We start from the raw sequence: 24036 nt of genomic DNA on the forward strand, positions 1-24036 counted from the left end.
TTTTTTATAATTTATAATATTTATATTTTAATTTTAAAAGATTTTAACTTTAATTTTATTTATTACAGTTTTGTGGTACTAAGCTCCAAAACACTCAAGCATTGTGGAGTCACCTTTCCGTGCATGGCATTGTTCACGAATGTGATAAATGTCATCGTAGATTCCTGCAAAAAGAACAACTTTTAGCTCATATGGAAATTCATGCGTAAGTTAAAATTTACATAATCTAAGTGTATGCTTGTATACATGCTACCTTAAAAAGTGATAGAACAAACTCTAAGGTAAATTAGGCAGAGTAGTGGTGTCCACTTTAAATACAATATCATGATCAAATTTCTGACATATATCCAAAGGGGATGTACAGGATCTTATGATAGTACTACATGAAAAGTTACATTATTACTAATTTCCTATCAATAATTTTCCTCCAGATTACTCTGTTATCTGTCAACATCCCAATATTATCATATCTTATATTTCTGACTTCTGAGGGCACTTTTTACTGTATCAATCCACATACGTCTGGGTGTTTTTCTTGTCATCCTGACAAAGAACACTTGTTTAGCTAATATTTCCTCTCCCATTCTGTTTAAGTAGCCATAACACCTGAAATTAACTCTGCTAACACATTCCTGAATGCTAACAATATCAAGTTCTTTCCTAATAGCCTTGTTTTTGATATAATACTGCCATTGATGCCATCTGTGCAGTCTCCTTATCTTCCTCAGGATTCATATCTGTAATCTCCAGTCTTTGATCAAAAGTTTTATTTCTAACCCAGCTCTCAGATCCATAAGTTAAAATTGGTTTGAACAGTCTTGATGTAGCTAGTTTAGTGTTTTGACTAATCTCTCTTATTCCATATATATAAATTTATTTGTAGACTTCTTACCATATGAGCTTTGCTAATTCTGCTGTCAATTTCCAAATTTAATTTGCCATCTTGACTAAAAATTGTGGCTAAATAGCTCAAATATTTTACTTGTTATATAGGTTCTCCAATCTGGATGCAGTTGATATTTTCAATGTTTCTGCATATTTTCATTGTCTTTGTCTTTTTAATGCTGATTTTCAGAACAAATTTATTACGGCCGTTATTCAATTTGGTCTGGGAATCTCCTGCAAACTTATCCTGATTTATTTAGGAGTATAACATTATCTGCATAAAGTAAAGAGCTGAAATCAACATCTCCAATCTTTATCAAGTTGAATATCTCCTTCATAATGTGATTCCATGCAGATGATGAATAACAGTGGAGATAATGTACACCCTTGTTGCATACCTGATTTTAAGTCAGATCATCTTCTTGTACCTCCTCATTTTAACTGATTTACAACTCAAATAGAGACTATGTGTTGCTTGATATAATGTCCCATTTACTCCATGTAAATGGGGCATTTTAAACAACTTTCCTCTTGGTGCCTTGTCATATGCCTTTTCTAGATCTACAGAACTTAAATGCAGATTTCTTATGTTCCCATGATTTCTCAACTGTATTTCTTAAAGTGAAAGTAATCCTAACAACCTCTCTGAACCCAACTTCTACTCTACAATTTTTCTTAGCCTTAGCCATTTCTCAAGAATACTTGCATAAACCTTATCAGGAACATTCAGTAGAGAAATTCCTCTATAATTTTCATATTCAGCTTTATTCCCTTTTTTTATAGATGGGTACTATGAGCGTATGGATTTAATCTAACCATATATGATACATACAGATTAGAACACTAAACAATTTCAGTCGATGGTTAATATATTAAGATATTAAAACTAACTGGGCCCAATTATTCTATGCTTAGTATTATCAATGATATTAACCAATAAATTTTCTTTCAAGGCTAGATACATGTGGTAAAAAAAATCACTTCTAAACTAAATGCTAACAGGCTATCTTGGATATCAGCATTATCATTAAATTCAATACAAAATTCTAGTAGTACTATCATTTAAACCTCAATGCTAATCTTCAAAACCTTTTCTGAAACATCTCAACATCCTCCTAGTCATTACAATAACTCAGCACTGCTACGAAACTACAATAATTTATCTTTCAAGATTCTGAACGCCAGTCCTGTCTTATGTTATCATTAATGCTCTCTCTTTAAATCGATCACTTAAACAAATTCCTTTCATCTACAGCTGGCAATGAAAAGTTTCTACTTATCTATCTCAGAGGTCATCACCATTGTTGACTTGTTGGAAGCTGGCTTTCTTCAGTAGAATGCTCCTTTTCCTTTCCTTAACTGAAACAGTGGCAAGTGGTTCTCCGGGCTGTCGACAATTCTCCTCAACCTCTGAACGACAAAAGCATGGCCCTCCTTCTATGGATAACTGGCTTGGCTGTAGATCTACAGGACTTCGGCTCTATTGTCTCCGCTGATCCATCGTCCAACCAGCTCTGGAGTGGAGGCTCTGCCACCTTCGTCCAGCCTACAACCTCGAGAATCCAAATACGAGACGATCCAGGAACAAAAGAGAGTGAGGGGGAGGGGGTTAACCTTTTTATTTCCCGCTGGTCATGGGGATTCTCGCACTCTATGATATCCACATAACGCTGAAAACCTTACTCATGTGGGTCAAACGTCATAGTAACCACCTTCTCTTTGACCCCTCTCTTGCGCCATTGGTATGCGATCACTGGGGCGAACAGTCCTTCTCATATTACTGCTCCGGGACTTTGGGTGACACTCCCAAAGTGATGGGAGTGTCACTTAATTTTACGCAAGTCATGCTGCAACGGTCTGAAAGCTTGACCGGTCCATCCAAGCTGAAGGGTGGGACAAAGTTGTACATGCAACTCAATTCAAACAAAGACGGCAGGACCCTGACCTTGATTGATACTGGTATTGTGGTGACAAAGGCATATCTCATAGATAAATTATGAACAACAAATTTTAATGTAAGCTATACAACATTTGACACATTTACTTAGTTGCACTTATGACAGTACCCTGACCTTGATTGACACTGGTATTGTGATGACAAGGCATATCTCATAGATAACTTGCTAACAACATAATTTAATGTAAATTATGTAATATTTGATACACTTACTCAGTTGTATTCTAACATACTCAGACAAGGAACACTGTACAGTATGGAACTTGGATATATTTACAAGGTTACACTACCATATACTCAGAGACAAACACAGGTATTTATTCAATCTCTCTAGTTTTGATTGTTAAATTATGAAGAGATTGGAATTTCTATATTCTCAATCGGTCCCAATTTAACACTGTAAATAACAGGATTCAAACTAGTTTTAGCTGATGGATTTGAAGCTGGGTTAGAAATGAAACACTTGTTCTCAGATATGAGAGTTTTGAGAAAGTTCAGGGGAATGAACAGATGGTATAAATGGCAGGGACAAATTAAAAGTAAGGATATTAGGAAAGAATATGACATGATTAGCATTTTGAAATGTGTAAGCAGAGCTAATCTCTGGTGATATGATCACCATGCAGAATGGGAGTGGAAAGGTTAGCAAAACAATTTTGTTAGGTGGATTGATATAATAAGTGCATTAGAGGACTGAATATAAGATCTGACTATATGGGAGTTCTGAAGATAACAGATTGATTTGGAGAAATATTGTCGATAGTTAGTAATTAAACTTTTCATGATTTACTTTCATAATATCTGGTACACCCCACGAGGATACATATCAAGAATTTTGAGTTTCTCAGATTAGAGAAGTTTGAGAACATGAGATAGATAATCTAAAAACTGCATTGTAAGAGACAACATGAGCTTTTTTTCCTTCAAGTTGCTAAAGAAAATTGAATACTTGCATGTGATTTACTATTAAGTCCTTAAATACACTCAGCCAATTTCTTCTCATTTTGTAAAATTCACTTTTTATGATCACAGTTTGTGCATAATATGAATCCATAAATTAAAGATGCCAAGAAATTATATTCTTGGTTTAATCTTAATCCAAGTGTAAGCAAACAAGGTTTGTGCCTAAAGTAACTTCAGGACTGGGCAACTCGTATAAAGAAGCTAATGACTTCATCACTTTCCTTAGTATCCCATTATGCAAAGCACATATCCTTACAGACATGTATAATGCTATGCATTATGAGAAGGATCACTATCCAGACCAGTTTTGACCTTTATTGAGGTCTCATTAGTGGGGACTAGAAGTGATACCAAAGTTGAAGTAATGTAGAAGTCATATTTCCATTAAGAGTAGCCAAAAGGCCTCATTAAAGGTCAAAACTGGTCTTGATAGTGATCCTTCTCATAATGCATAGCATTATACATGTCTGTAAGGATATGTGCTTTGCATAATGGGATACTAAGGAAAGTGAAAATTTTGCACCTGAAGTTACTTCAGGTGCAAACTTTGTTTGCTTATACTTGGATAAAGGATTAAACCAAGAATATAATTTCTTGGCATCTTTAATTTACAGTATAACCAAGTTAAAAATTTTCAATCTGGCAACCCCTACTAAAGACTAATATTTTCTGTCTTTTATTTGAATGCAAATTATAAGAACATCCATCTCATATAATGTCTTCACTGATTAATTATTTTAAAAAAAAAAAAAAAGAGAGAAACATTGAGACCTCTTCAATAATGGATGGAATTGTGCTTCTGCCACCAAAACTAACCAATATAATTTAGGCATAAATTTCTACATCATAATTGTTTTGTTTTGCTATCAGTAAATATGGGTAGGGAGAATCTTTGATGGTCATTCCAATACAATTTAAGCATACATTTCCACATGATAGTTTTGTATTATATATAAAAAATATGAAAGGGAGAGAGAAAGAGAGATAAAAAAATTATGAAATAAGTGGTGACAAAACAGTGGTAGAAAATATTCAGAGGAATGCATTCAGGTTTACATATATCAGTACTTGAAGTATAAAAGACCATTGGAAACCTACAATGTGGATGTACAGCTGGAGTAGCTTTTGCAACTGAAATGCTAAAATATGAAAGCTTAAAAGTTTTAAATGGTTGCACTGCTTAATTCAGAATTCATGATGCCTGGAGTATGGCTCTCAAGAGAATTACAGAGCATTTCCCTGTTAAGTTCCATGTAAGATTTATGCAAGCATACTTACATAAGTTTTGAGGTGACCAAAGAAAAATTATGTAAGAAAAACTGTGAAGTACAAGCTGATTCAAACCAAATGGGGGTTGGCAGGATCGGATTTTCACTTTAAGACAAAATCGAAAAATCATTGAAATATAAATAGGATCCATGTTTTAAGTGTTGTAGATCTGAAAATGGCATTTGACAATGTGTCAAGAGAAAAACTACTAAATGCCACATTTATAGATAAATGGGACATGATGCAGACAATACATAGTCTTTGTTTGAATTGATGGAGGTACACGGGAAAATCGATGTATATAGGTGTAAGACGAGGATGCACACACTACTATGATTCATCAATTATTGTGGACCATGTTATGAAGGATACCGTTGAGTCTGTTATCAGAATTGGAATTATCTGTGTATACTCTATGCAGATGGTATACTTGAAAATAAATCTAGTATAGTTCTTTGGGATTCTTAACTACTATAACAAATTTGGAATGAAAACAGGCAGGAACATAGAAAGTATACTTAAATGGAGAACATTGAACAAAATGTTTCAGCTATTTAGGCACAGTTTTTAATGGTAGTGAAGAGTTAGGTGAATAAAGTGAAACTAGTTTTATACAAGACAGCATTTTCAAACCCCTTTTAACTTAGGATCTGCAAGAGTTAGGTGAGAAATAAAAAGGTGATCAAAGACTGAAGACCACAGGCATGATAGTTTTATTGGGGGAGTGAAGATGGAGACATTATACTAATCTATGATGGTTTAGCCAGTTAAACAGAAAAGGGGAGAGGATAGGTTAGAAAAATAGGTGATTGATGGCAATAAAAAGATCCAGAGAAAGACAAAGATCTGGGTGTTTAGTTCTGTGCAGAAGTGCCTTAGAAGAAAGAAATATGACATTTGTGAGTATTGAAGTCCAGACAAATAAGACTAATTTGAAGAAAAATTGTCAGTAAGCAGTTGGTAATAATGTAAGCTTATCATGCAGCTATCATAGTATCTTTAAAGTATAGGATTATAGCATGAGCACATAACTAAAGAGATGGTGTCAGACTTATTTTCATTTATGTTTTGTATGTACTTGTGACAGAATTATATATAATTAATCTCTGTGTTCTAAGTTAAATCAGAATGGGAAACAAACGACTTATTACTGCCCTATCTTGTAAGTGCTGATCATTTTTATAAAATATTCTTAAAAGGAAAATAACATGTAAAAGCTGTCTTGAAATATATACATGCAAATAGCTAACTTAAATAACTGAGTCATTTAGCTTTTAAGGCCCTACACTCTTTTCAATAATTGCTTTATTAACTACATAAAAACTGTCAAATTTGTGTTTAGATTGGCAATTTGTTTAGGTTATGCAGTAAACAAGGTCTGCAATGAGTACATTTGGCTTTCTTCATATAGCTATTACCAAACAGTTTATTTCTGCATTTAACAAATTCTCAGTTTCTCTTAATTTTTTTCTTTTTTATTTTGCCTGTTTAAATTTCTAAAGTTTTTGTGCATTGTAAGAGACAATGTTGCATTGTAAGAAACACTGAACCATTGCAATGTTGCAGTACTTCCTTAAGAGACTTTTAAAAATATCAATCTTTTACACAAATTAACAATCAAAGAATCACGTAATCTCTAAAAGGTGAAATAATTAAATACTTGATAATTGTTCATTTAGTCCTCCAACTCCATGTCCATGGGAGGGATGTAACCGAAAGCTTGCAACTAAGATTGGACTCTATAACCACTTGAAAATGCACCGTGGCGATACAGACTTCAAATGTGACATTTGTCACAAAGGTAAGTTTACAGTTTTATAAGAAAAAATTTAGGATTATGATTTTAACCTTGAATTTTTTTTTTTTTTTATTTATTTATTTATTTTTTCACCTTGTTAGTTCTTGGATTACTTCCATCAATAGATATTTTGCATTTCAAATTATTCTGAAAGTAATAGTAAAAGAACTGACAGTTTGTAAACTGTACTTAAAAATTCAAAAACAGTTCTGTTATTTCTACCTGTACTGTTTCATGAAAGGTCATATATAGAATGTGTGACAGATTTTCTAAATCTAGTTTCTGTAACATATTGTATAGTTTGTGTGAAAGTTGTGTGCTTAGATTTCTGGATGCTTCTAAATGGGATTTAAACATTCTAGTTATCTTCTCATGACAGGTTGATGTTGCCTGCTGTCAAGAATTGACTTTAATGATATACACTGAGATTACTAGTTTGCTACTACCATGATATCATTTACACCTGTGGTTCTCAAACTTTTTACCTCTGAGCCCCACCTGAACAAGAGAAAACACTGTCGCCGCCGCTGCCACCGGTTTTATGTATCAAAATAGAAGTCATACTAAGTTTGGCAATTTATTCAGTTTATTTTGTGTTTCTACATGCTATTTAACAGTTTTTGACACAAAATAATTAAAGTGTCACAATATTAGGCCTACAATAAAAATTAGTTTTAACACTTGCAATTAACCAAAATATGTATTGAAATGAAACAATATTTAACTAACAAGTATTTAATTTTTCTCTGTAAAAATAATCAAACATGTAAATGTCAAAATCTAATGTGATGGATGGGCCTGTTTTTGAGAACAAAGTTTATCAAAACATGGTGTAATATCAGAAATGGCCACTCTAAGTTCACAACTGTGCTCTAAGCCACACAATTGCACTGAAACAAGCGCCAATGAGATGTCATTAAGTCGCTGCTTTCAACTGCGCATGTATAGTGCTGCCTGGAAGAGGATGCAGCCGAACTGTCAACACTGCTTCTGGTACACGCCAGAGGTTTTAGAAGTGCAAGTGAAGAAAATAATTATTAGTTATTTTGAAATTCATTATAATTGAAACCTGTATCATCAAAAGTTTTTCTTTCTGTATTTTTATTTGTTGTTATTTTTAATACTGATTTAGGGCAGTTTTAATTTTTATCTGTAGGAAAGTATGTCGCGCCCCCTTTCAAGCTATTCGTGCAAATGGGTACGAGAAATTGTACCCATTTGAAATAATTTTTTACATGTTCTGGTGAATTTTCATGACTCTTTAAGTAATCATTTATATGTTTCCACTTACAATGACCAACTGATCCTAAGGCTGAAGTTACTTTATTAGAGTAAAATAATTTGCAGCAAATACAAAATACTTTAATGGCACTCATTGAATAAATAAGCCATTTTTCACCATTTGGAGTTATTCTATAATACATTGATGCTGAAAAACATCGATTTTCTGTCTCTGGGATAAACGAAATCACTGCTTTCATCAAACTGTAGAGTTTAATTGGAAAGGCCATGTAGCAGGATCGTTGAGTCAAGCGAAGATGAATTTGTTGATTTTAGGAAGTTAGTTAAATATTTTACACTTTTAAAAATATTTCTTACTTTATCTAATTTTCTTTTATGGTTTTCTGCTCCAGATAATTTTTAGAAGACATTTTGAAGGGTTAGAAATTCCAAATTTCTCTGATTAAAAAAAAAAAAAAAATTGAATTAACAATAAACAATAAAACATTAATAGTAAAAATAATAAAATGTAAAACTTACCACTAAATCACCAGTATTATTATAAATTTCAAGGAGAGGCAAAATAAAACAAAAAGAAATACTTAATAATTTCAAAACACATAACACATACAAAAACACAGAACGGACAAAAGACGATCTTGTATAATTCTGATTTAATGAACTAACACCTAAAATTAGAATCAATATGGAGAAAGCCTTTGACAACTTTTCTGAGAGAGTTTTAAATTAATTAATTGGTGTAGCCAATGCCAATGTGTCATACTAATATTCAACCTTTTGCGCATGCTTCCACCTCACCTACTGAATATTATGTACATTTTTGATTTGTTTACTAAACTTTTATAATTCGAGCTTCAATTAAAACAACTTTATAGTACATGGTATTTTTAATTTAATTTTTTTGTGATCCATTCTATCTTAAATATTTAAAAAAAAAATCACGCATAATGAATAGTGATGATGACTGTTATAAAATGAAGTCCCTTCTATCTAGTGGTGGTTTATTTTACTGTTGCTGTTTATTGTTGCTATCAATACATTCTTCACTCTCCCTATGGACTTTTAATAAGAAATAAGACCCTGCTTCACCTTTTCAAAGTTGCATAGATATAAGGCTCTATTGCTGACCTTAGTTTTGGTGCCCCAGTCAGCCCACCCCTTAATCCAGCACTGGTCTTGAGGGTTGAATTTTGATTTATGCTATGTTTTTTGCTGATACAGCTTTCCTACATGTACTTATTTATCTCATTAGACAAATATTATTAAGGAGCATGTGCATGCGTGCACACACATATTACAAAATTTTTTAGAAAATTCTACTGTTCTCTAATCCACATTAATTTGATTAACAATGCTTATGATTACATTCAAAGCTGCCAGTATCTTATGTATAATGATTCATACTTTCATTATTGTAAATGAAAATTTGCAGATTATAAAAGCTTATGGGAAATCAAAATTAGTTTTTTCTGTATGCATTCAGAACTTAGAATATTATGTGAATATTTGCACTTCAGACTAAATAAAATACATGGATGAATTATAAAGTATGCTTTATTGTAAGTCTAAATCATTAACATAGGATCACATATGCCTATTGATTGGCTAGAATAAACAGCAGTTTCTTAATGAATGAAATGCATTCTCATAAATGTGTTTTCATTTCGTGTTTTATTTTATTTCGATAATTATAAATTATGAAATAAATATTAATATCTGTAATGCAGTTATTTTTAGATCGTGTTAAATAATACATATATGAAATTATTTCTTTAACAGCACTATTTATAGGTGTATTTATTATGTGGGCAAGTTAATATAATATCTCATTCCTGCCGGATAAGTTGTAGGATATCAAATTAACCTCAAATTAAAATAAAATTTTTAATAGGACTGTATTTTGAATTAAAAATTAGAATAACTGAAAAACATGCAAAAAAAAAAAAAAAAAAAAAAAGTGTGTTTGCTCATGTAGCTATAAATAAGCACTATGCATACAATGATATCTGCTCACATTTACTGCATTACTTGAATATTTCACCATTTCTTTGGAGTTCTGATGTGGCATTCAGGTGTGAGTTAGCAACCATTGAGTTCCTGCATCCATGCTGAAAATGATGACTTATATAACTTGATGCAGTGATTTACATGACTCAAGGGAAAACCAAGGATGAATTATTTATTTTTCAGAGAAGCTGTATTGTAAACTTCAAATTTATTTAAACCAAATAATCATAGGGAAAGCAGTTCATGCTTGTATTAAAAATTAAACTCATTTCAGAATATACAAACCGAAATGTATGTAAATCTTCCTGATGGAAAGGTGGGGAATCCAGTTTGGTTTAAATGGGATGTCAAATTAAACTTCATTTATTTGTATGAGTTTTCAATTTTTAATTAAATTCTGTGAAGAAATTATCACTGCCTGACTGGAGTAAATGAATTATGATCTATAATTGCTTAAAAAAATTGTTTACTTCATTGTGCAGGCTTCCTAAAGAAGAAGATGTTAGACATTCATATGAAGTCTCATGATAATGACAGTTTTCAGCATACTTCAGGTAATGTTATCATTTACAATAATACTATATTTAAAAATGTCCTATTTTGTAAAATTATATGGGGGGGGGGGGGGCAGGACTATGAATTTACCAGAAAATCGTGTGTTCTTTGTGTGGGAATCATATTCTTAAATTTTCACTCTCATACTGATTTTTTTTTCCCCTCTTTAACTCTTTTCCATGACCAAGAAAATATTACAAAGTAATTATAGAAGAAACACTTCATAGCCATTTCCATGATCTTAATGCAAACATAAATGAAATGCACTATCACTTAAAAGCATCTAAACCAGATCTTCTATTTCTAACGGAACCTTAAGATGAATGACACATGAACCATTACCCACAAATTACCTACTACACACTGCATGAATATCAAATTTCTTGATTTTTTGCTGGGTTTGAAAGTAGAGTATACTTTATTTTTCAACATGCCCTCCCCCTCCATCCAAAAAAAAATAATAATAATAATAATGCAATCTCTCTCTAATGCAATGTATTCCAGTAATATGGCAGTACACCATTTTGCTATTTGTATATGAAAATATGACTTCTGCTATTAAGATGGCTCTTAGTTTCTGAATGAATCAATCGACCATGATATGCGGTGATTGATTCATTCAATCCAATACCCTTGGAGGGTAATGGATGGCAGTGCTGTAGCTAATGAAGTTCTAACTGAGGCTCAGCTATTGCTGTTACCCCCCTGCCATGATCAGAGCTTTAATAGCTCAATAACACCTTATCCCTACACTGTCCTCTACAGATAACGGGGAAGATGAAAAGCATTCTTGCTTCGCCCCTTTAAGCCAGTCCTTATAAGGACTCTTAGTTTCTCTAAGGGATGTAGCTGCCATAGATAAGACCTCATTGAAAGTTGAAACCAGTCTTAGTTGTAGTGAGTCTTCATTTTGATGAATCACTACAACTAATTATACATGCCCAGTGAGGTCATTTTGAGCATTATAGGATACAAAGAGAGTGCCTTCATATTAAGTCAACTGCTCTGTGTATACAAGAAGCATAGCCAAAAGATTTCTTGTACATTCAACTCTACTATAAAAACTTGGACTACAAGAATGATTTGGGGATAGTTTTCAATAGTGAATTTTCTTTAGAATAGTTTCCTTTCTTTTAGGCTTGCACGGTGATCTGAGTACATTTTTGAAAATTATGGAGACAACTACCGTGTTTGAGTAAAACTAGTTTAATATAACTAAACTCTACATTCAACGTTTCGACCTTTATATCAAGGTCATCTTCTGGAGCATATGCACTATATACAGAAAACAAGCTACACTACAATCTATCTGGTTTGTTAAAGTTACTGACCAACCGTTCCAACAATTGTTGGCCTAATCTCTAGTGAAGAAGAAGAATATACATCAACGCTAGAGTCCTATTATTAATATCTGTTGGTTGTAGAATTACATTGGGCACACATGTACATTCCAACCAGTTGGTATGGAATGATTTCTAATACTAGCTAGAAGTTGGCTAGAGTCCTGACTTATGCTGGATCTTATGTATTAGGTAGGCTGAATGTGTGCCATCCAGATTCTTGGAATGTTCATGCCACCATTGTTGTTGATATTTGGGTGGTTTATCAGAATTTTGCAGGCTTCCTTAAATTTCCTTTCATACCAGGTTTTTCTATGGTGTAAGGTGTTGAGCACGTGATCTGAGAGGCCTGCTTCACCAAAATGGTTATATTTAATGTGTTTTATGTGTTCTTTCTTACGTATAGGGATTGTACGTCCTGTTTCACCACTGTACGGTAAGTTACAGGTGCAGCGGATGCAATAGACTCCAGAATGTGCCAAGGGAAGGAGAGGATCCTTAGAGGAGTTGAATATGGTTTTAAGTTTAGTAGGTGGCATTGAGAATATAATGGTGTAGGATTCTGTTGATTTTTTCCGATAACCCTTTAATGTATGGGATGGCAATGGTTTTACTGTAATCTCAATTCTTTTTTGTTGATGTTTTATGGAGTATTTTATTGATGGTATTTTTGTTATAGCCATTATTTATAAATGTGTCACTGATGATTTTTAGTTCTTGCTTCAGGGCATGCTAGTTAGAGCAAATTGTTATGGCCCTGTTTTTAAGGGTGTTAATGACTCCATATTTTTGTGATGGGTGGTGGTATGAATTAGCATGTATGTATTGACCCGTGTGTGTTGGTTTTCGGTAGACCATGAAGGATAGACTGCCTGAGGGGAGACGTGTGACTAGTGTGTCTAGGAACGGGAGTGAGTTCTGATTTTCAATTTCGATGATAAATTGTATGCGTTCATGTTGTTTGTTCAGGTGGCTAAGGAATGTGTTTAGCATTTGTCGCCCATGCGGCCAGATAGCGAACACATCGTCAATGTATCTAAGCCATACTGTAGGTTTTAGAGTGGCGGAATTCAAGAGCCCTTTGCTCAAAAGTTTCCATGTAAACGTTAGCGGCTGGGGGGGGGAATAGTTGTGAGCCCATGGGTGTGCCTTCTTTTTGTATGTAAAATTTGTTTTGCCATATGAAGTAACCGGACTGTAGTATGTGGGCAAAGAGAACCGTAATGTCGGGTGGAAATTTGTTCTGTAGTAAGAGAATTGTGTCATTGATGGGAACATTTGTGAAAAGGGCAGAAACGTTAAAACTGACTGATAAGTTGTCTTTGTCGAGTGTTATGTTTTTAATTTTGTTTATAAAATGTTGTGTGTTCTTTATGTAGGAGGGGGAATGACCTACCAACTCCTTGAGTGTCGACGCTAATTTCTTGGCTAAGTGATAACTAGGGCTATTTATTCCTTCCACAATAGGTTGGAGCAGCACATTTTGTTGTGTATTTTCGGGACACCATATATTCTGGGGGGGGGGGGGGGGGTATGAGTTTTTTAACCATGTCTGGTGGCCAAGAAGTGATGGACTTAAGTAGTTTCTCTGTTTTATTTTTTTGTTTGTTGGGTTATAGTTTACCAGCTTGTAGGTGTTGTTATCGACTACTAGTTGATTCATCTGAAGTATATATGTTGATCTGTCAAGGACGACAGTGGTATTGCCTTTATCCGATTTTGTTATTATTATGTCTTGTTGGCTTTTAATGACTTTATTGCTGCTAGTTCCATTTTTGTGAGATTGTTATGTATGGTTTTGTTATTGTTCGAAAGAGGCATCAGGTCTCTACCCAACAATATAGCCGATAAAATAAGATTAGAAACTAGTAATTTCCTGAACTATTATAGTAGTGTTTTTCCATCTCATTTTCTGCAAGGCATACTTAGCTAGATCTGACTGACCATAGTTGTGGCTATAGATATATTTCTTGTCTTTCAAGACAGATGTTGATAGATCTTCCAGTTTGTTCAATAATACAAGTTGTAAGAACAAGGAATGCTTGAAACAGAGAGGGAGAGAGAGTTGATCCAAAGAATAGGCAGTTAAGGGCGGTCAGCTTCATATGAGGTTTGAAAGCAGTGCAAAGATTAACTTTAACTTTCTTTAAAGTCTTGGTTATTTTTTCCAGGCTGTCTGGATATAGGGAATAGTAATGCTCTAATCTGTATGTTGAAAGAGATGTGGTGACAGAAGGAATAATTATTTTGTTAATTTTTTTTGTCACTGACGATCCCACACTGCAAAAATGTCATCTATAAGGACAGGCAATCTAAACACAACCATAGAGGCAGTTGCTGTCCTATTCAGTTGGGTGTGTTATCACAGCATTCTACATCTGCTTATCTCGCAGGATGATCTTGAAGAACTCATATTGCAGTTACTATCCCTATACTTTTAATAGGGAATTTAAACAGACATAGTACTACTCTATAGAGTAGTGCTGCACTAACATCAGAGGAAGGGCTGTAGGACATGTGCTTGGTATAATCTCTCCCTCTTAAACACAGGAAGCAATACCTTCCTCCATATGACTAGCTTAACTTTTACTCCCATCAACTTAACTATGAGAATTGATGATAGCTTGTATGGAAGTGATCATTTTCATGTGATAACTGCTTTTCTTCTTGGACAACATGTACTGCAATGTCAATATCACAATGGAAAAATAGAGCAAACTGATTGGCTCACCTTCTTTTCCTTAGCAGAATTTAATTGTGCCACAGTCAGCTCATCTCCTATTAGTTATTACAGAGTGAATCATGTGACAGTGAATTACACGTTTCCACAAATGCAATACCTAAAACATCTAGTTGGTTTCCACTTTTCCCTAGCCCATGGTGAAGTGATGATTTCACAACATCCAAGGAATCTCAGAACAAAGCCTGGAATATTTTCCACAGATATCCTGCAACAACAGACCTTATTGCTTTTGACCATGCTCATGCCTGAGCAAGATATACCCATCATCAGAACTAAAAGGAATTCTGGACCCAATACACATCTTCTATAATCAGATTAACCAGCACCAAAGAGGTATGAAATGAATTGCAGAAAATGAAAGCCATATCATCCACCCACTTTTGATGCTTGGAATGCAATGCACATTTATTGATCCAGTAGCAATTGCCAATACTCTCAGGGAGTATGGTAAATCATCAGCAATATTTTCTTATTCCCTTAGTTACTGCCCCAAAAAAGCAAAGCAGTAACTACCAAGTCCTGTTCTCTTCAAATGGTACAGAAGATTATAACAAGCAGTTCACAAAAGAACTGAAAGCTTATTTAAATTTTGAATTCAAATAAGCTTTTTTTTTTAACTTAAATTTTGCCCATCTCCATGGATCAACTGTTCTATCTCTATTTAACAAAAAGGTTTCTGTGAGAATGCTTCTGGAAACCTACAAAGGGCAATTATTATCATTATTACCATTTCTAAGCCAGGGAAGGTCTAAAAAACCCTAATCAACTATTAAACAATTACTCTGACCAGCTGCCTGTATAAAACTATAGAAAAACACTGTTAATTTTCATCTTGTATTGTTTCTTGAGAAAAATTTTTTTCTGAACTCAATCTGGCTTCTGAAAATATCACTCAGCAATTGATTACATATCGCATAGTATGGCCAGAAGCATTCATGAAACACACTTACTTACTTTCAGTTTTCTTCATCATCAAATTCCTGGCATGTACAGGATATTATGATAGTACTAAATGAAAAACTTACATCATTACTAACTTCCTATCAATTTCCTTCCAAATCAATCTGTTATCTGTCAAGACTTTAATATTATCAGATCTTATATTTCTGTCTTCTAAAGCATATTTACAGTATTAATCCACCTATATCTTGGTCTTCCTCTGGGTATTTTTCCTACCAACCTGGCAGAAAACACTTGTTTTGCTAATCTTTCCTCTCCCATTTTGCTTAAGTGACATACCACCTGAGCTTAGTTCTGCTAACAATGTCAGGTTCTTTCCTAATATCCTTGTTTTTAATATGATATTGCCATTGATGCTGTCTGTTCACACCCCTAATGTTTCTCGGGACATCTCTCGTCTCTAGTGTTTGGTCAATACTACCAAAGCAGTTCTTGCAAGAACTCCTTTGCTAGTATTGAAATTGACATTGGAAAATAGGGAGGCTAGTATTTAAAGCAAGGGAACTCACTGTTTAAGCATTATAAGGTTAATCATTTGAAGAGGAATGGATTGTATGGAATGGGATCCAGGGTCATTGAGGGAATGTCATTTAAATGAGGAATAGCATGAATGAAATAAGTAGTCCTTCATTTCATGAGTATTCTCATGAAATGAAGAATATTTTTCAAGAATATTCAGGCAGGCATTAGTTGTTAAATCTGAAGAGAGGCTGCCATATGAATGACAGAGAGAAAAACACTAATAACACAGCAACAAAAGTTGGAATGCAGACAAAAAGTTGATGATTTGGTAAATTAGCTTCTGTGCTAGATTCAGTCATATATATTTTAATGTATATTTTCTTTTATTATTTTAATATTTAATATATTTATAAATTTTAATAAAACCTAAGTCAGTGTGAAAAGAAACAAGGTGTTATCCTTTATCAGGTTTGGTTATCTTTTGTCAGAAATCGTATTCTTGCAGAACTCAGATACTCTTCTCATTTCATCAAATATTTACTAGTTCCATTAATTGCTTATTGTTTAACTCATTTATTTTTATTTCACTCTTCTGATGTGTTCTATAATGTATTATAATGTATGCAAAGCTAGTAGGAGTTTACACTTAAAATGTTTTTCAGTATAAACACATCACCGGGGTGGGGTATATTTATTAAGCTTACTAATATTTCACTGGTTTTCTAACCACCTTCATCAGAGCACAATAATAATTGTGGTGAGCACAATTTACATTATCTGGCAATGGTGATCTGAACTGAAAACAAATGTTGTCCTGTTGGTCAGCATTTGTTTTCAGTTCAGATTCAAACGTCCTGAATTATCGTCTTCCAGCTGGAATGCCTGTTATTTATTTTTATGGTTTCTGAAAAAACTTCACATTCCTCATAAAGGGGAGGGGTATCATTTCTAAAGTCAATGTGGTAAGTTTTTTTATTTGCATATCTATGATATTTTAATACTTATTTTGTATTGAAAAAGATGTTTTGGAGAATATTTTTATGATTTTAAATTGGATTTCTTTAGAAAATGTAATGGAAAATAACCAGCACAAAGATGATGAACAACAGGAGAAATCTAGTGAAATGGAATCAATCCAATTAATTTGTGCTGGATGTCTCAATGGATTTGATTCAGAAGATCAGTTTGCAGCTCACATTTGTCCAGGACAAACTAGGTAGGCTAGAGACTATTAGTTGACTTATTGATTATCTTATAATAAATACTGATTAATGTTGCATAATTAAATGTTTACATAATTCAGAATTATTACATAAAAGAACATTTTAGTTTTGAATTCATTCATTTTATATCTAAGTATATTCCTTATCATTTGTCAGGAGGATCTTGCTTCATCTTCCCCTTACATGTTGCTGTGGCCTACCTCGGCCATTTCACTTGATTTAATGCCTTATGCCTTCTTTTTTATATTTCTTTTTAGAACAGTTCATTCTACCTACATAGTCTTTATCTGTCAGTTGTGTGCATTTCTGCTAGTTTGTTGACATCTGGAGGGGGGGGGGGTACTCTTACACTACTTTGGCCTTAGTTTCAGCAAGGTAGGTCATGGATGGCCCAGCCAAGATCACTTGGGTGTGTGCCTGTAAGGATCGACAATGTTACAGTACATCTACTTTCCCTATGACTCAGGTACAAGGCTTGCTGTGGTATAGTATGTCTTTCTACTTCTTAAATCATTGCATGCTGTACAGTGAGTGCCTATGTGTGAGGTATCATATGGTGACATTATGTTTGGTGCAGGGCTTTAACACTGAATTCTCCCTTCATTTGGGAGTCTTTCATCCAGTTTATCAAGGCCTGCAACAAGAAACAAACATTAGCCACCTACAAATATACCATTTTTTCTTATTATACAGGTGAACATCCAATCAAGAAAAGGTCACCCTTCTTTATTCAGAAAGATTTGAAAGGGTTCAGTATTATATGCAAAATTTGTCAAAAAAATCTGTTTAGGAGACCACCTCATTTGAGATATCCTACCAAAAACAATTCCAGAAACATCTTTTTGCAGTGTCATTTAGAGGTATAACCAATCACTGTAAACCCTCTCCACACACAAAACAACTTGAATTTTTTCTTCAGGAGTAATATCATAGTGGGACTTTTCAATGTTCAAGGAGATTAGTTCCAAATTAAAAGAACAAGAAGTAATAGCCATAAGAAGAATTCTCATATATGGAGATGGTATCCTAATATCAAATAGAAATAGCCTCATGTTTAACACTCCTAAACCTGAACATCATTGAAACAGGGTATCTCAGTTGTTCTGTTAGGCTCCATAGTGTTCTTTGAATGTCAGCCATGCTGAGACTGCCTGTCATGGCTCTCTGCCATCTGTGTCCAGTGTGGCAGTAAAGAGCATGAGAATAAAGACTACAAATTCAAGTTGCTGGCTGGGGCATCACCCAGTGGCAGTCATTATGGAATAGAGAAAATAATGAAAGCTAAACCAGATTAAGCCTGAAATTAAACTGTGGAAGGCTACTCTGTGAGGAAGCTGGAAGTTGTTCTTTTTCAGCTCAGCATAGGCCATAGCCTATTTTATTGCTTAGTGTACTCAGACAGATTTTATCCAACACATACAATCACTAGTGTCTTTAAAATTTTAACAACAAATTCATCCTTATACAAGTATATAACATCTTAGAACTAATTTAACACGTTCGCTGCCAACTACGAGTATACTCGTAGTTGGTAAACCAGCCACACAAGCCAGCTATGACTATACTCGTATGACGCTTACCGCCAGCAACGAGATTACTGTACTGACCTTGAAGAAGTGAAAATGCTTGGCTTGTGAAGCTAGCATCAAAACTGTGTATTCTCATAGATGGTATATGCTCTGCACAAGCCAACTATGAGTATACTCGTATGACGCTTGCCGCCGGCAACAAGATTACAGTACTGACCTTGAAGAAGTGAAATTGCTCGGCGTATGGGAACAGACTATGCCGAAGTAGCGTGGCAGCGAACGTGTTAATATACCACTTGGAATTTTATTTTTATATCAGATATATTAGTTTTAACTTATGAAAAGATAGTTGGAGTAGATTGTATTCCACCAGAAATGCTCACATATCAACTCAACTACTAAATCAACTAACGCCTTTTTATTCCCGTATATACGGGAGTAGGCGAGGCCATTTAGCCCTATCTAACTTTTTGGAGACTGAGTGGGCAGTTCAATCTCCACTGGTACCCAATCAGAGACAGATGGCCCAAGGCTATCACTAATTAAGCGGTACGCAGTGAAGAGAGACGGCTCAAATGTGCCGCCATCTCGTGGTCTCTAACCCTAACACAATATATTTAATGTCTGAAATAATGTGGGTTCTACGGTCGATTTTCTTGAGTTTACAGGACGAAAAACCCGAGTTTCCGGGAGGAAAAACCTGCTTGCCCGTGCCAGAGATCGACTAACTCGGGAACCGGTCGAAAAAAGGCTTAGAAAAATTTCCTCTAGTCGCCGACTAGACTCGAAACCAAGACTTCCTTCGTGCGGCCTAGCGCGATGGTGTGCAAACGCCACATCCACTGAGCTACACAGGCTGCTGAGCTACACAGGCTGCCTCCATATGCTCACATATGGAGGTATAAAACTTTTAGTCACTGCACTACATAATGCAGAAGGTGAAGTCAAATTCTAGATGATTGGAGTAGAGCTCACGTACTATTCATTATAAAAGAGAAATAAAATTGAATGGGAGAAATGCAGAGGAATTTCCCTATTCAAGTGTTCTAGGTAAGATTTATGCAAGCATAATTGAGAAAAGTCTAAAGAAACTTGAAGAAGAATAAACTGGTATCACGCTAAATAAAGGTTGTTAGAATTAAATTTCACTTTAAGACTGTTTTTTGCATGATAATCCCATAGAAAAGAGGTCAGCCAACCTATAGTACGTCAGTACCATGAATGATCAAGAAGGAACTTGTTCACATTTAGGTTAAACAGCTACAGATTGTATTCCTTGGCTGTAAACCAAGAAATATTTATGGTTTACAATCAAGAATATAATTTCTTGCCATCTTTAATAGTATGGCCAAGTGAAAAAACTTTCAACAGTTTGTAAAGATGCAAAATAACATGTAAAGATATGGAAGTCAATTTTTGTTATGTGACCTTTGAATTTCAATTTATTATCCACTATAATTCCAAGATCCCTAGCCTCGTCAGTTACTCAAGCATAATCTCACCAATAGAATATGCTGTTAAATATCACATCATGCCAAAGTGAATAACTTTACACTTAATAATATTGAATTGACAGCCATTATCATTTGTCAACATATCCAGCATATTCAAATCATGCTGTAAATGCTGATTTCCCTGTCTATCTTTGCATCATCAGCAAACAACTGCAAATCTCTTGTCAAGCCTTTTCCAATTATCATTAATGTTTAGATGAAACAATGGTTCAAGGACTGGGTCCTTAGGCATACCCCTGGACACCTTAAATCTGGCAGATTCATATCCTCCATGTACCATTTTCTAATACTTGTCTGTCATCTGCCCACTTATCCATGCCAATAGTTTCCTTTCCTTTAATCCCATATGCCTTATCAAAGTCAAACAGTATCATAGTGTATCCAGTTCAGTCTATCTTATCTCTCAAAACTCTTCAGATACAATAGAAGTTAAAGATCTCCTGACTAATATACTTGCTTATGTCTTCTAGTAAGCAAGTTTCCTTAATGCATCTTTCCCTCATTTTGCTGAAGTATAGGATGAAGAATCACTCAAATAATAGGAATATGTTTAATTGAGCAGTTCCAAATGCACTTCCAATAAAAAGAACTTTACTGTAGATTCTATTTTGCTCCTTACAACACTTGGTGAAGCAACATTAAGCATATAACATTCTCACTAATCTACAAAGGTACTCTATACATGATACTATCCTTCATTATTAACTTCGTAGTTACTCACTGGAGAGTAGATAAAAATGCATGTAAAAACTTTTCTGAGATCACAGAACTTGGTAATTTATTCCACTTTTTGGGTTCTCCTTCCTTGCTTGCCTACTCTTACTGGCATTGCCAAGATTCAAAGCAAAACTCTAGTGACAACATTACTGCCATTAGTACAGTACCTGCATGTTGTAGTAATGTATAGCATAAGAATACTACTATAAACAAACATATAATAATATATTATTGTATGTTTGTATAAATTATTTCCATATAACTCCCTAAGGATCACAATATATGGTAAACGAATTTACTACTTAAATGTTGAAAGTTTATTTTTCACTTGGTTAGACTATAATAAATTTAGTTTAATCCTTTATTCAAGGATTAAACTAAATTTGTTTAATTTAGTTTAATCCTTGAATAAGCAAACAAAGTTTGTGCCTGAAAGTATCTTCAGGACTGGGGTAAGGTAGTAACCAACACCAGGCAGCTCGTTGCAAAGATGGAACAAGCTAACATCACTCCTATCTCAGTATCTCCCATAATGCAAAATGCATCTCCTTGCAGATATGTATAATGTTATGCATTAAGGGGAGGGCCCACTACCCAGACTTGTTTTGACCTTTATTGAGTTCTCTTCGGTGGAAGCCAGGCCCAGACGTGGAGATACCAGGCAGAAGCATTAGCAAGGTCATCTCTACCTATAGGAGTTACCAAAAGGTGTGCCACCTTTTTATTAAATTACTCTGGATTTAGAGAAAGATGTTGAAAGTTTATTTTTCACTTAGACTATAATAAATTTAGTTTAATCCTTTATCCAAGTGTGAGCAAACAAAGTTTGCGCCTGAAAGTATCTTCAGGACTGGGGTAAGGTAGTACAACACCAGGCAACTCGTTGCAAAGGTGGAGCAAGCTAACATCACTCCTATCTCAGTATTCCATAATGCAAAACACATCTCCTTGTGGATATGTATAATGTTATGCATTAAGGGGAAGGCCACTACCCCAGACTAGTTTCGACCTTTATTGAGGTCTCTTCAGTGGGAGCCAGGCCCAGACGTGGAGATACCAGGCAGAAGGTAGAGATGACCTTGCTATTGCTTCTGCCTGGTATCTCCACGTCTGGGCCTGGCTCCCACTGAAGAGACCTCAATAAAGGTCGAAACTAGTCTGGGGTAGTGGCCTTCCCCTTAATGCATAACATTATACATAGGCTGTATCACATGGAACCTGTGATACAGCCCCTGAACAACACCTTGTTTCACGGTAGGAAGTGAACCTTCCAACAGGACCACACAAAAGCAGTGTTTGGAGGAAAATGTGCCCAACCGCATATCACTATCTGATTGGCCACCTGAAAGTCCTGATCTGCATCTGTTGGACTTCAAATTGAAAGTAGCCTGTTAGAAATGACACCTCAGCATCTCCAGCCTGAAGATAAATTTGGAGCAAGCAATGGCAGCATTTCTGTTGGATGCTGTGCATGTCGCCATCAATATGTGGACTCACAGACTTTGGGCATGCATGAACTCAGAAGGGGACATTTTGAACATTGAGTGCTGCTATATGCGTGTTATACGTGTGGCATGTGTGTATATGCTGAAAGCTGTAAATGATTTACTAATAGAGTAAATGTTTATGTGCTGTTCAAGTTTGTAACCGTATTTGTGGTTAGACTTAAGTATATTCAGTTTTCATGTCATCTTCCTTTTAAAGTGCTCTTTTCTCCATTTCTAAGATTTTCAAGCTTCTGGAACATTTAACACCTGTGATACTTATTGTCTGTATTCTTAACAAAGTCACTTTATTTTTGTTTAGCTACTTTTGCACATTGCTTTGCTTTCTTGCATTTTTCTCTGTATTCTGTCGTAGTGCATGCAAATTTACTTTATTAAGATAATCAGCATGAAATTGTTGCAAATGCATTGAATGATAATTCGAATATCTGCCAGTTTTTCTTCTCAAGGAGTAAAGTTTTCTCTGTTCCTTTCTCAGATACTTTGAAACTAGGTTATTATTACACTTAAAGTGTGTGTTGGGTGGGAAGGGGGAGAATAGTAGTTGTGAAATAGAAATTTTGCAAAGTACAGAAATCATCCAATTTCTGTAATGCACAAAATTTTATTTTAAAAAATGTCCAATATTTTTCTAATGACTTGAACCAAGTTAGTATTATTACTCTTGTAGTTTTCTCTGCCATTGTGACAAGTCAGAAATATGGAGTTTTACTCAATTCTACCAAGAAAAAAAAATTCAAATGACATTCCACAAATCTTGATGAATTCCTATGCATCCAGTACAGAAGGAACATGTATGGTCAAGTGAACTCTGACCTAGATGTGTTAATATGTTTAGTTTAGATAAAAGCAATTATTTATATAAAGGGCAGCATTCTTTTAAACTTCGGTTAAATGGAATGATGAATATGCATACTATATTTGAGTAACAAGTGGGATCCAGTTTGAATTATGCAAAAATTAATGCATGTGCTTGCCTAGTTAGCTGAGTGGGTAGCACTTCATCTTGCAAACCTACAGGTTGTAGGTTCCAATTCCACCAGGTATAGATATTTGTGAATATTCTATGTGATAGTTGAATTTCATTATTTAGTGTGAGACTGCCATCCTGTTTATTTATCAAACACTTGAAATGAGCTTGGATCTGCAAGTTTGGTCTCTAAAACAGTTTCTGGATTATCTGATCCTTAGAGGTACATAGTACTACTCGATGTATAATAGTTTACAAATCTTTCATGAATGAAACTCACATAAAACTTTGAAACAGCTTGTTAAATAAAAAAAAGTGTGTGTGTGTGTGTGTTATACTTGATTTTATACATTTATCTTCCTGATATATCAAAATAGCATGTATGTAACATGTGTTT

The 24036-nt window shown here is 34.5% G+C and overlaps 1 protein-coding gene across 2 annotated transcripts in view; it reads left to right on the forward strand.

The window, feature by feature from the left end:
• The window catches only part of LOC150099985 (uncharacterized), a 308484-nt gene that overhangs the window by 278409 nt on the left and 6039 nt on the right, over positions 1-24036 (forward strand). For both annotated transcript variants that reach the window (XM_090402298.1, XM_090402299.1), the window contains 4 exons: positions 69-205; positions 6754-6875; positions 10604-10675; positions 17247-17397. In XM_090402298.1, the coding sequence (XP_090258424.1) occupies positions 69-205; positions 6754-6875; positions 10604-10675; positions 17247-17397 (482 nt within the window). The remainder of the gene's footprint in view (positions 1-68; positions 206-6753; positions 6876-10603; positions 10676-17246; positions 17398-24036) is intronic.

The sequence above is a fragment of the Typopeltis vanoorti genome, chromosome 13 (genome assembly GCF_054136105.1).
Source record: "Typopeltis vanoorti isolate ZY-2024b chromosome 13, IOZ_Tvanoo_1.0, whole genome shotgun sequence".
Lineage (NCBI taxonomy): Eukaryota > Metazoa > Arthropoda > Arachnida > Uropygi > Thelyphonidae > Typopeltis > Typopeltis vanoorti.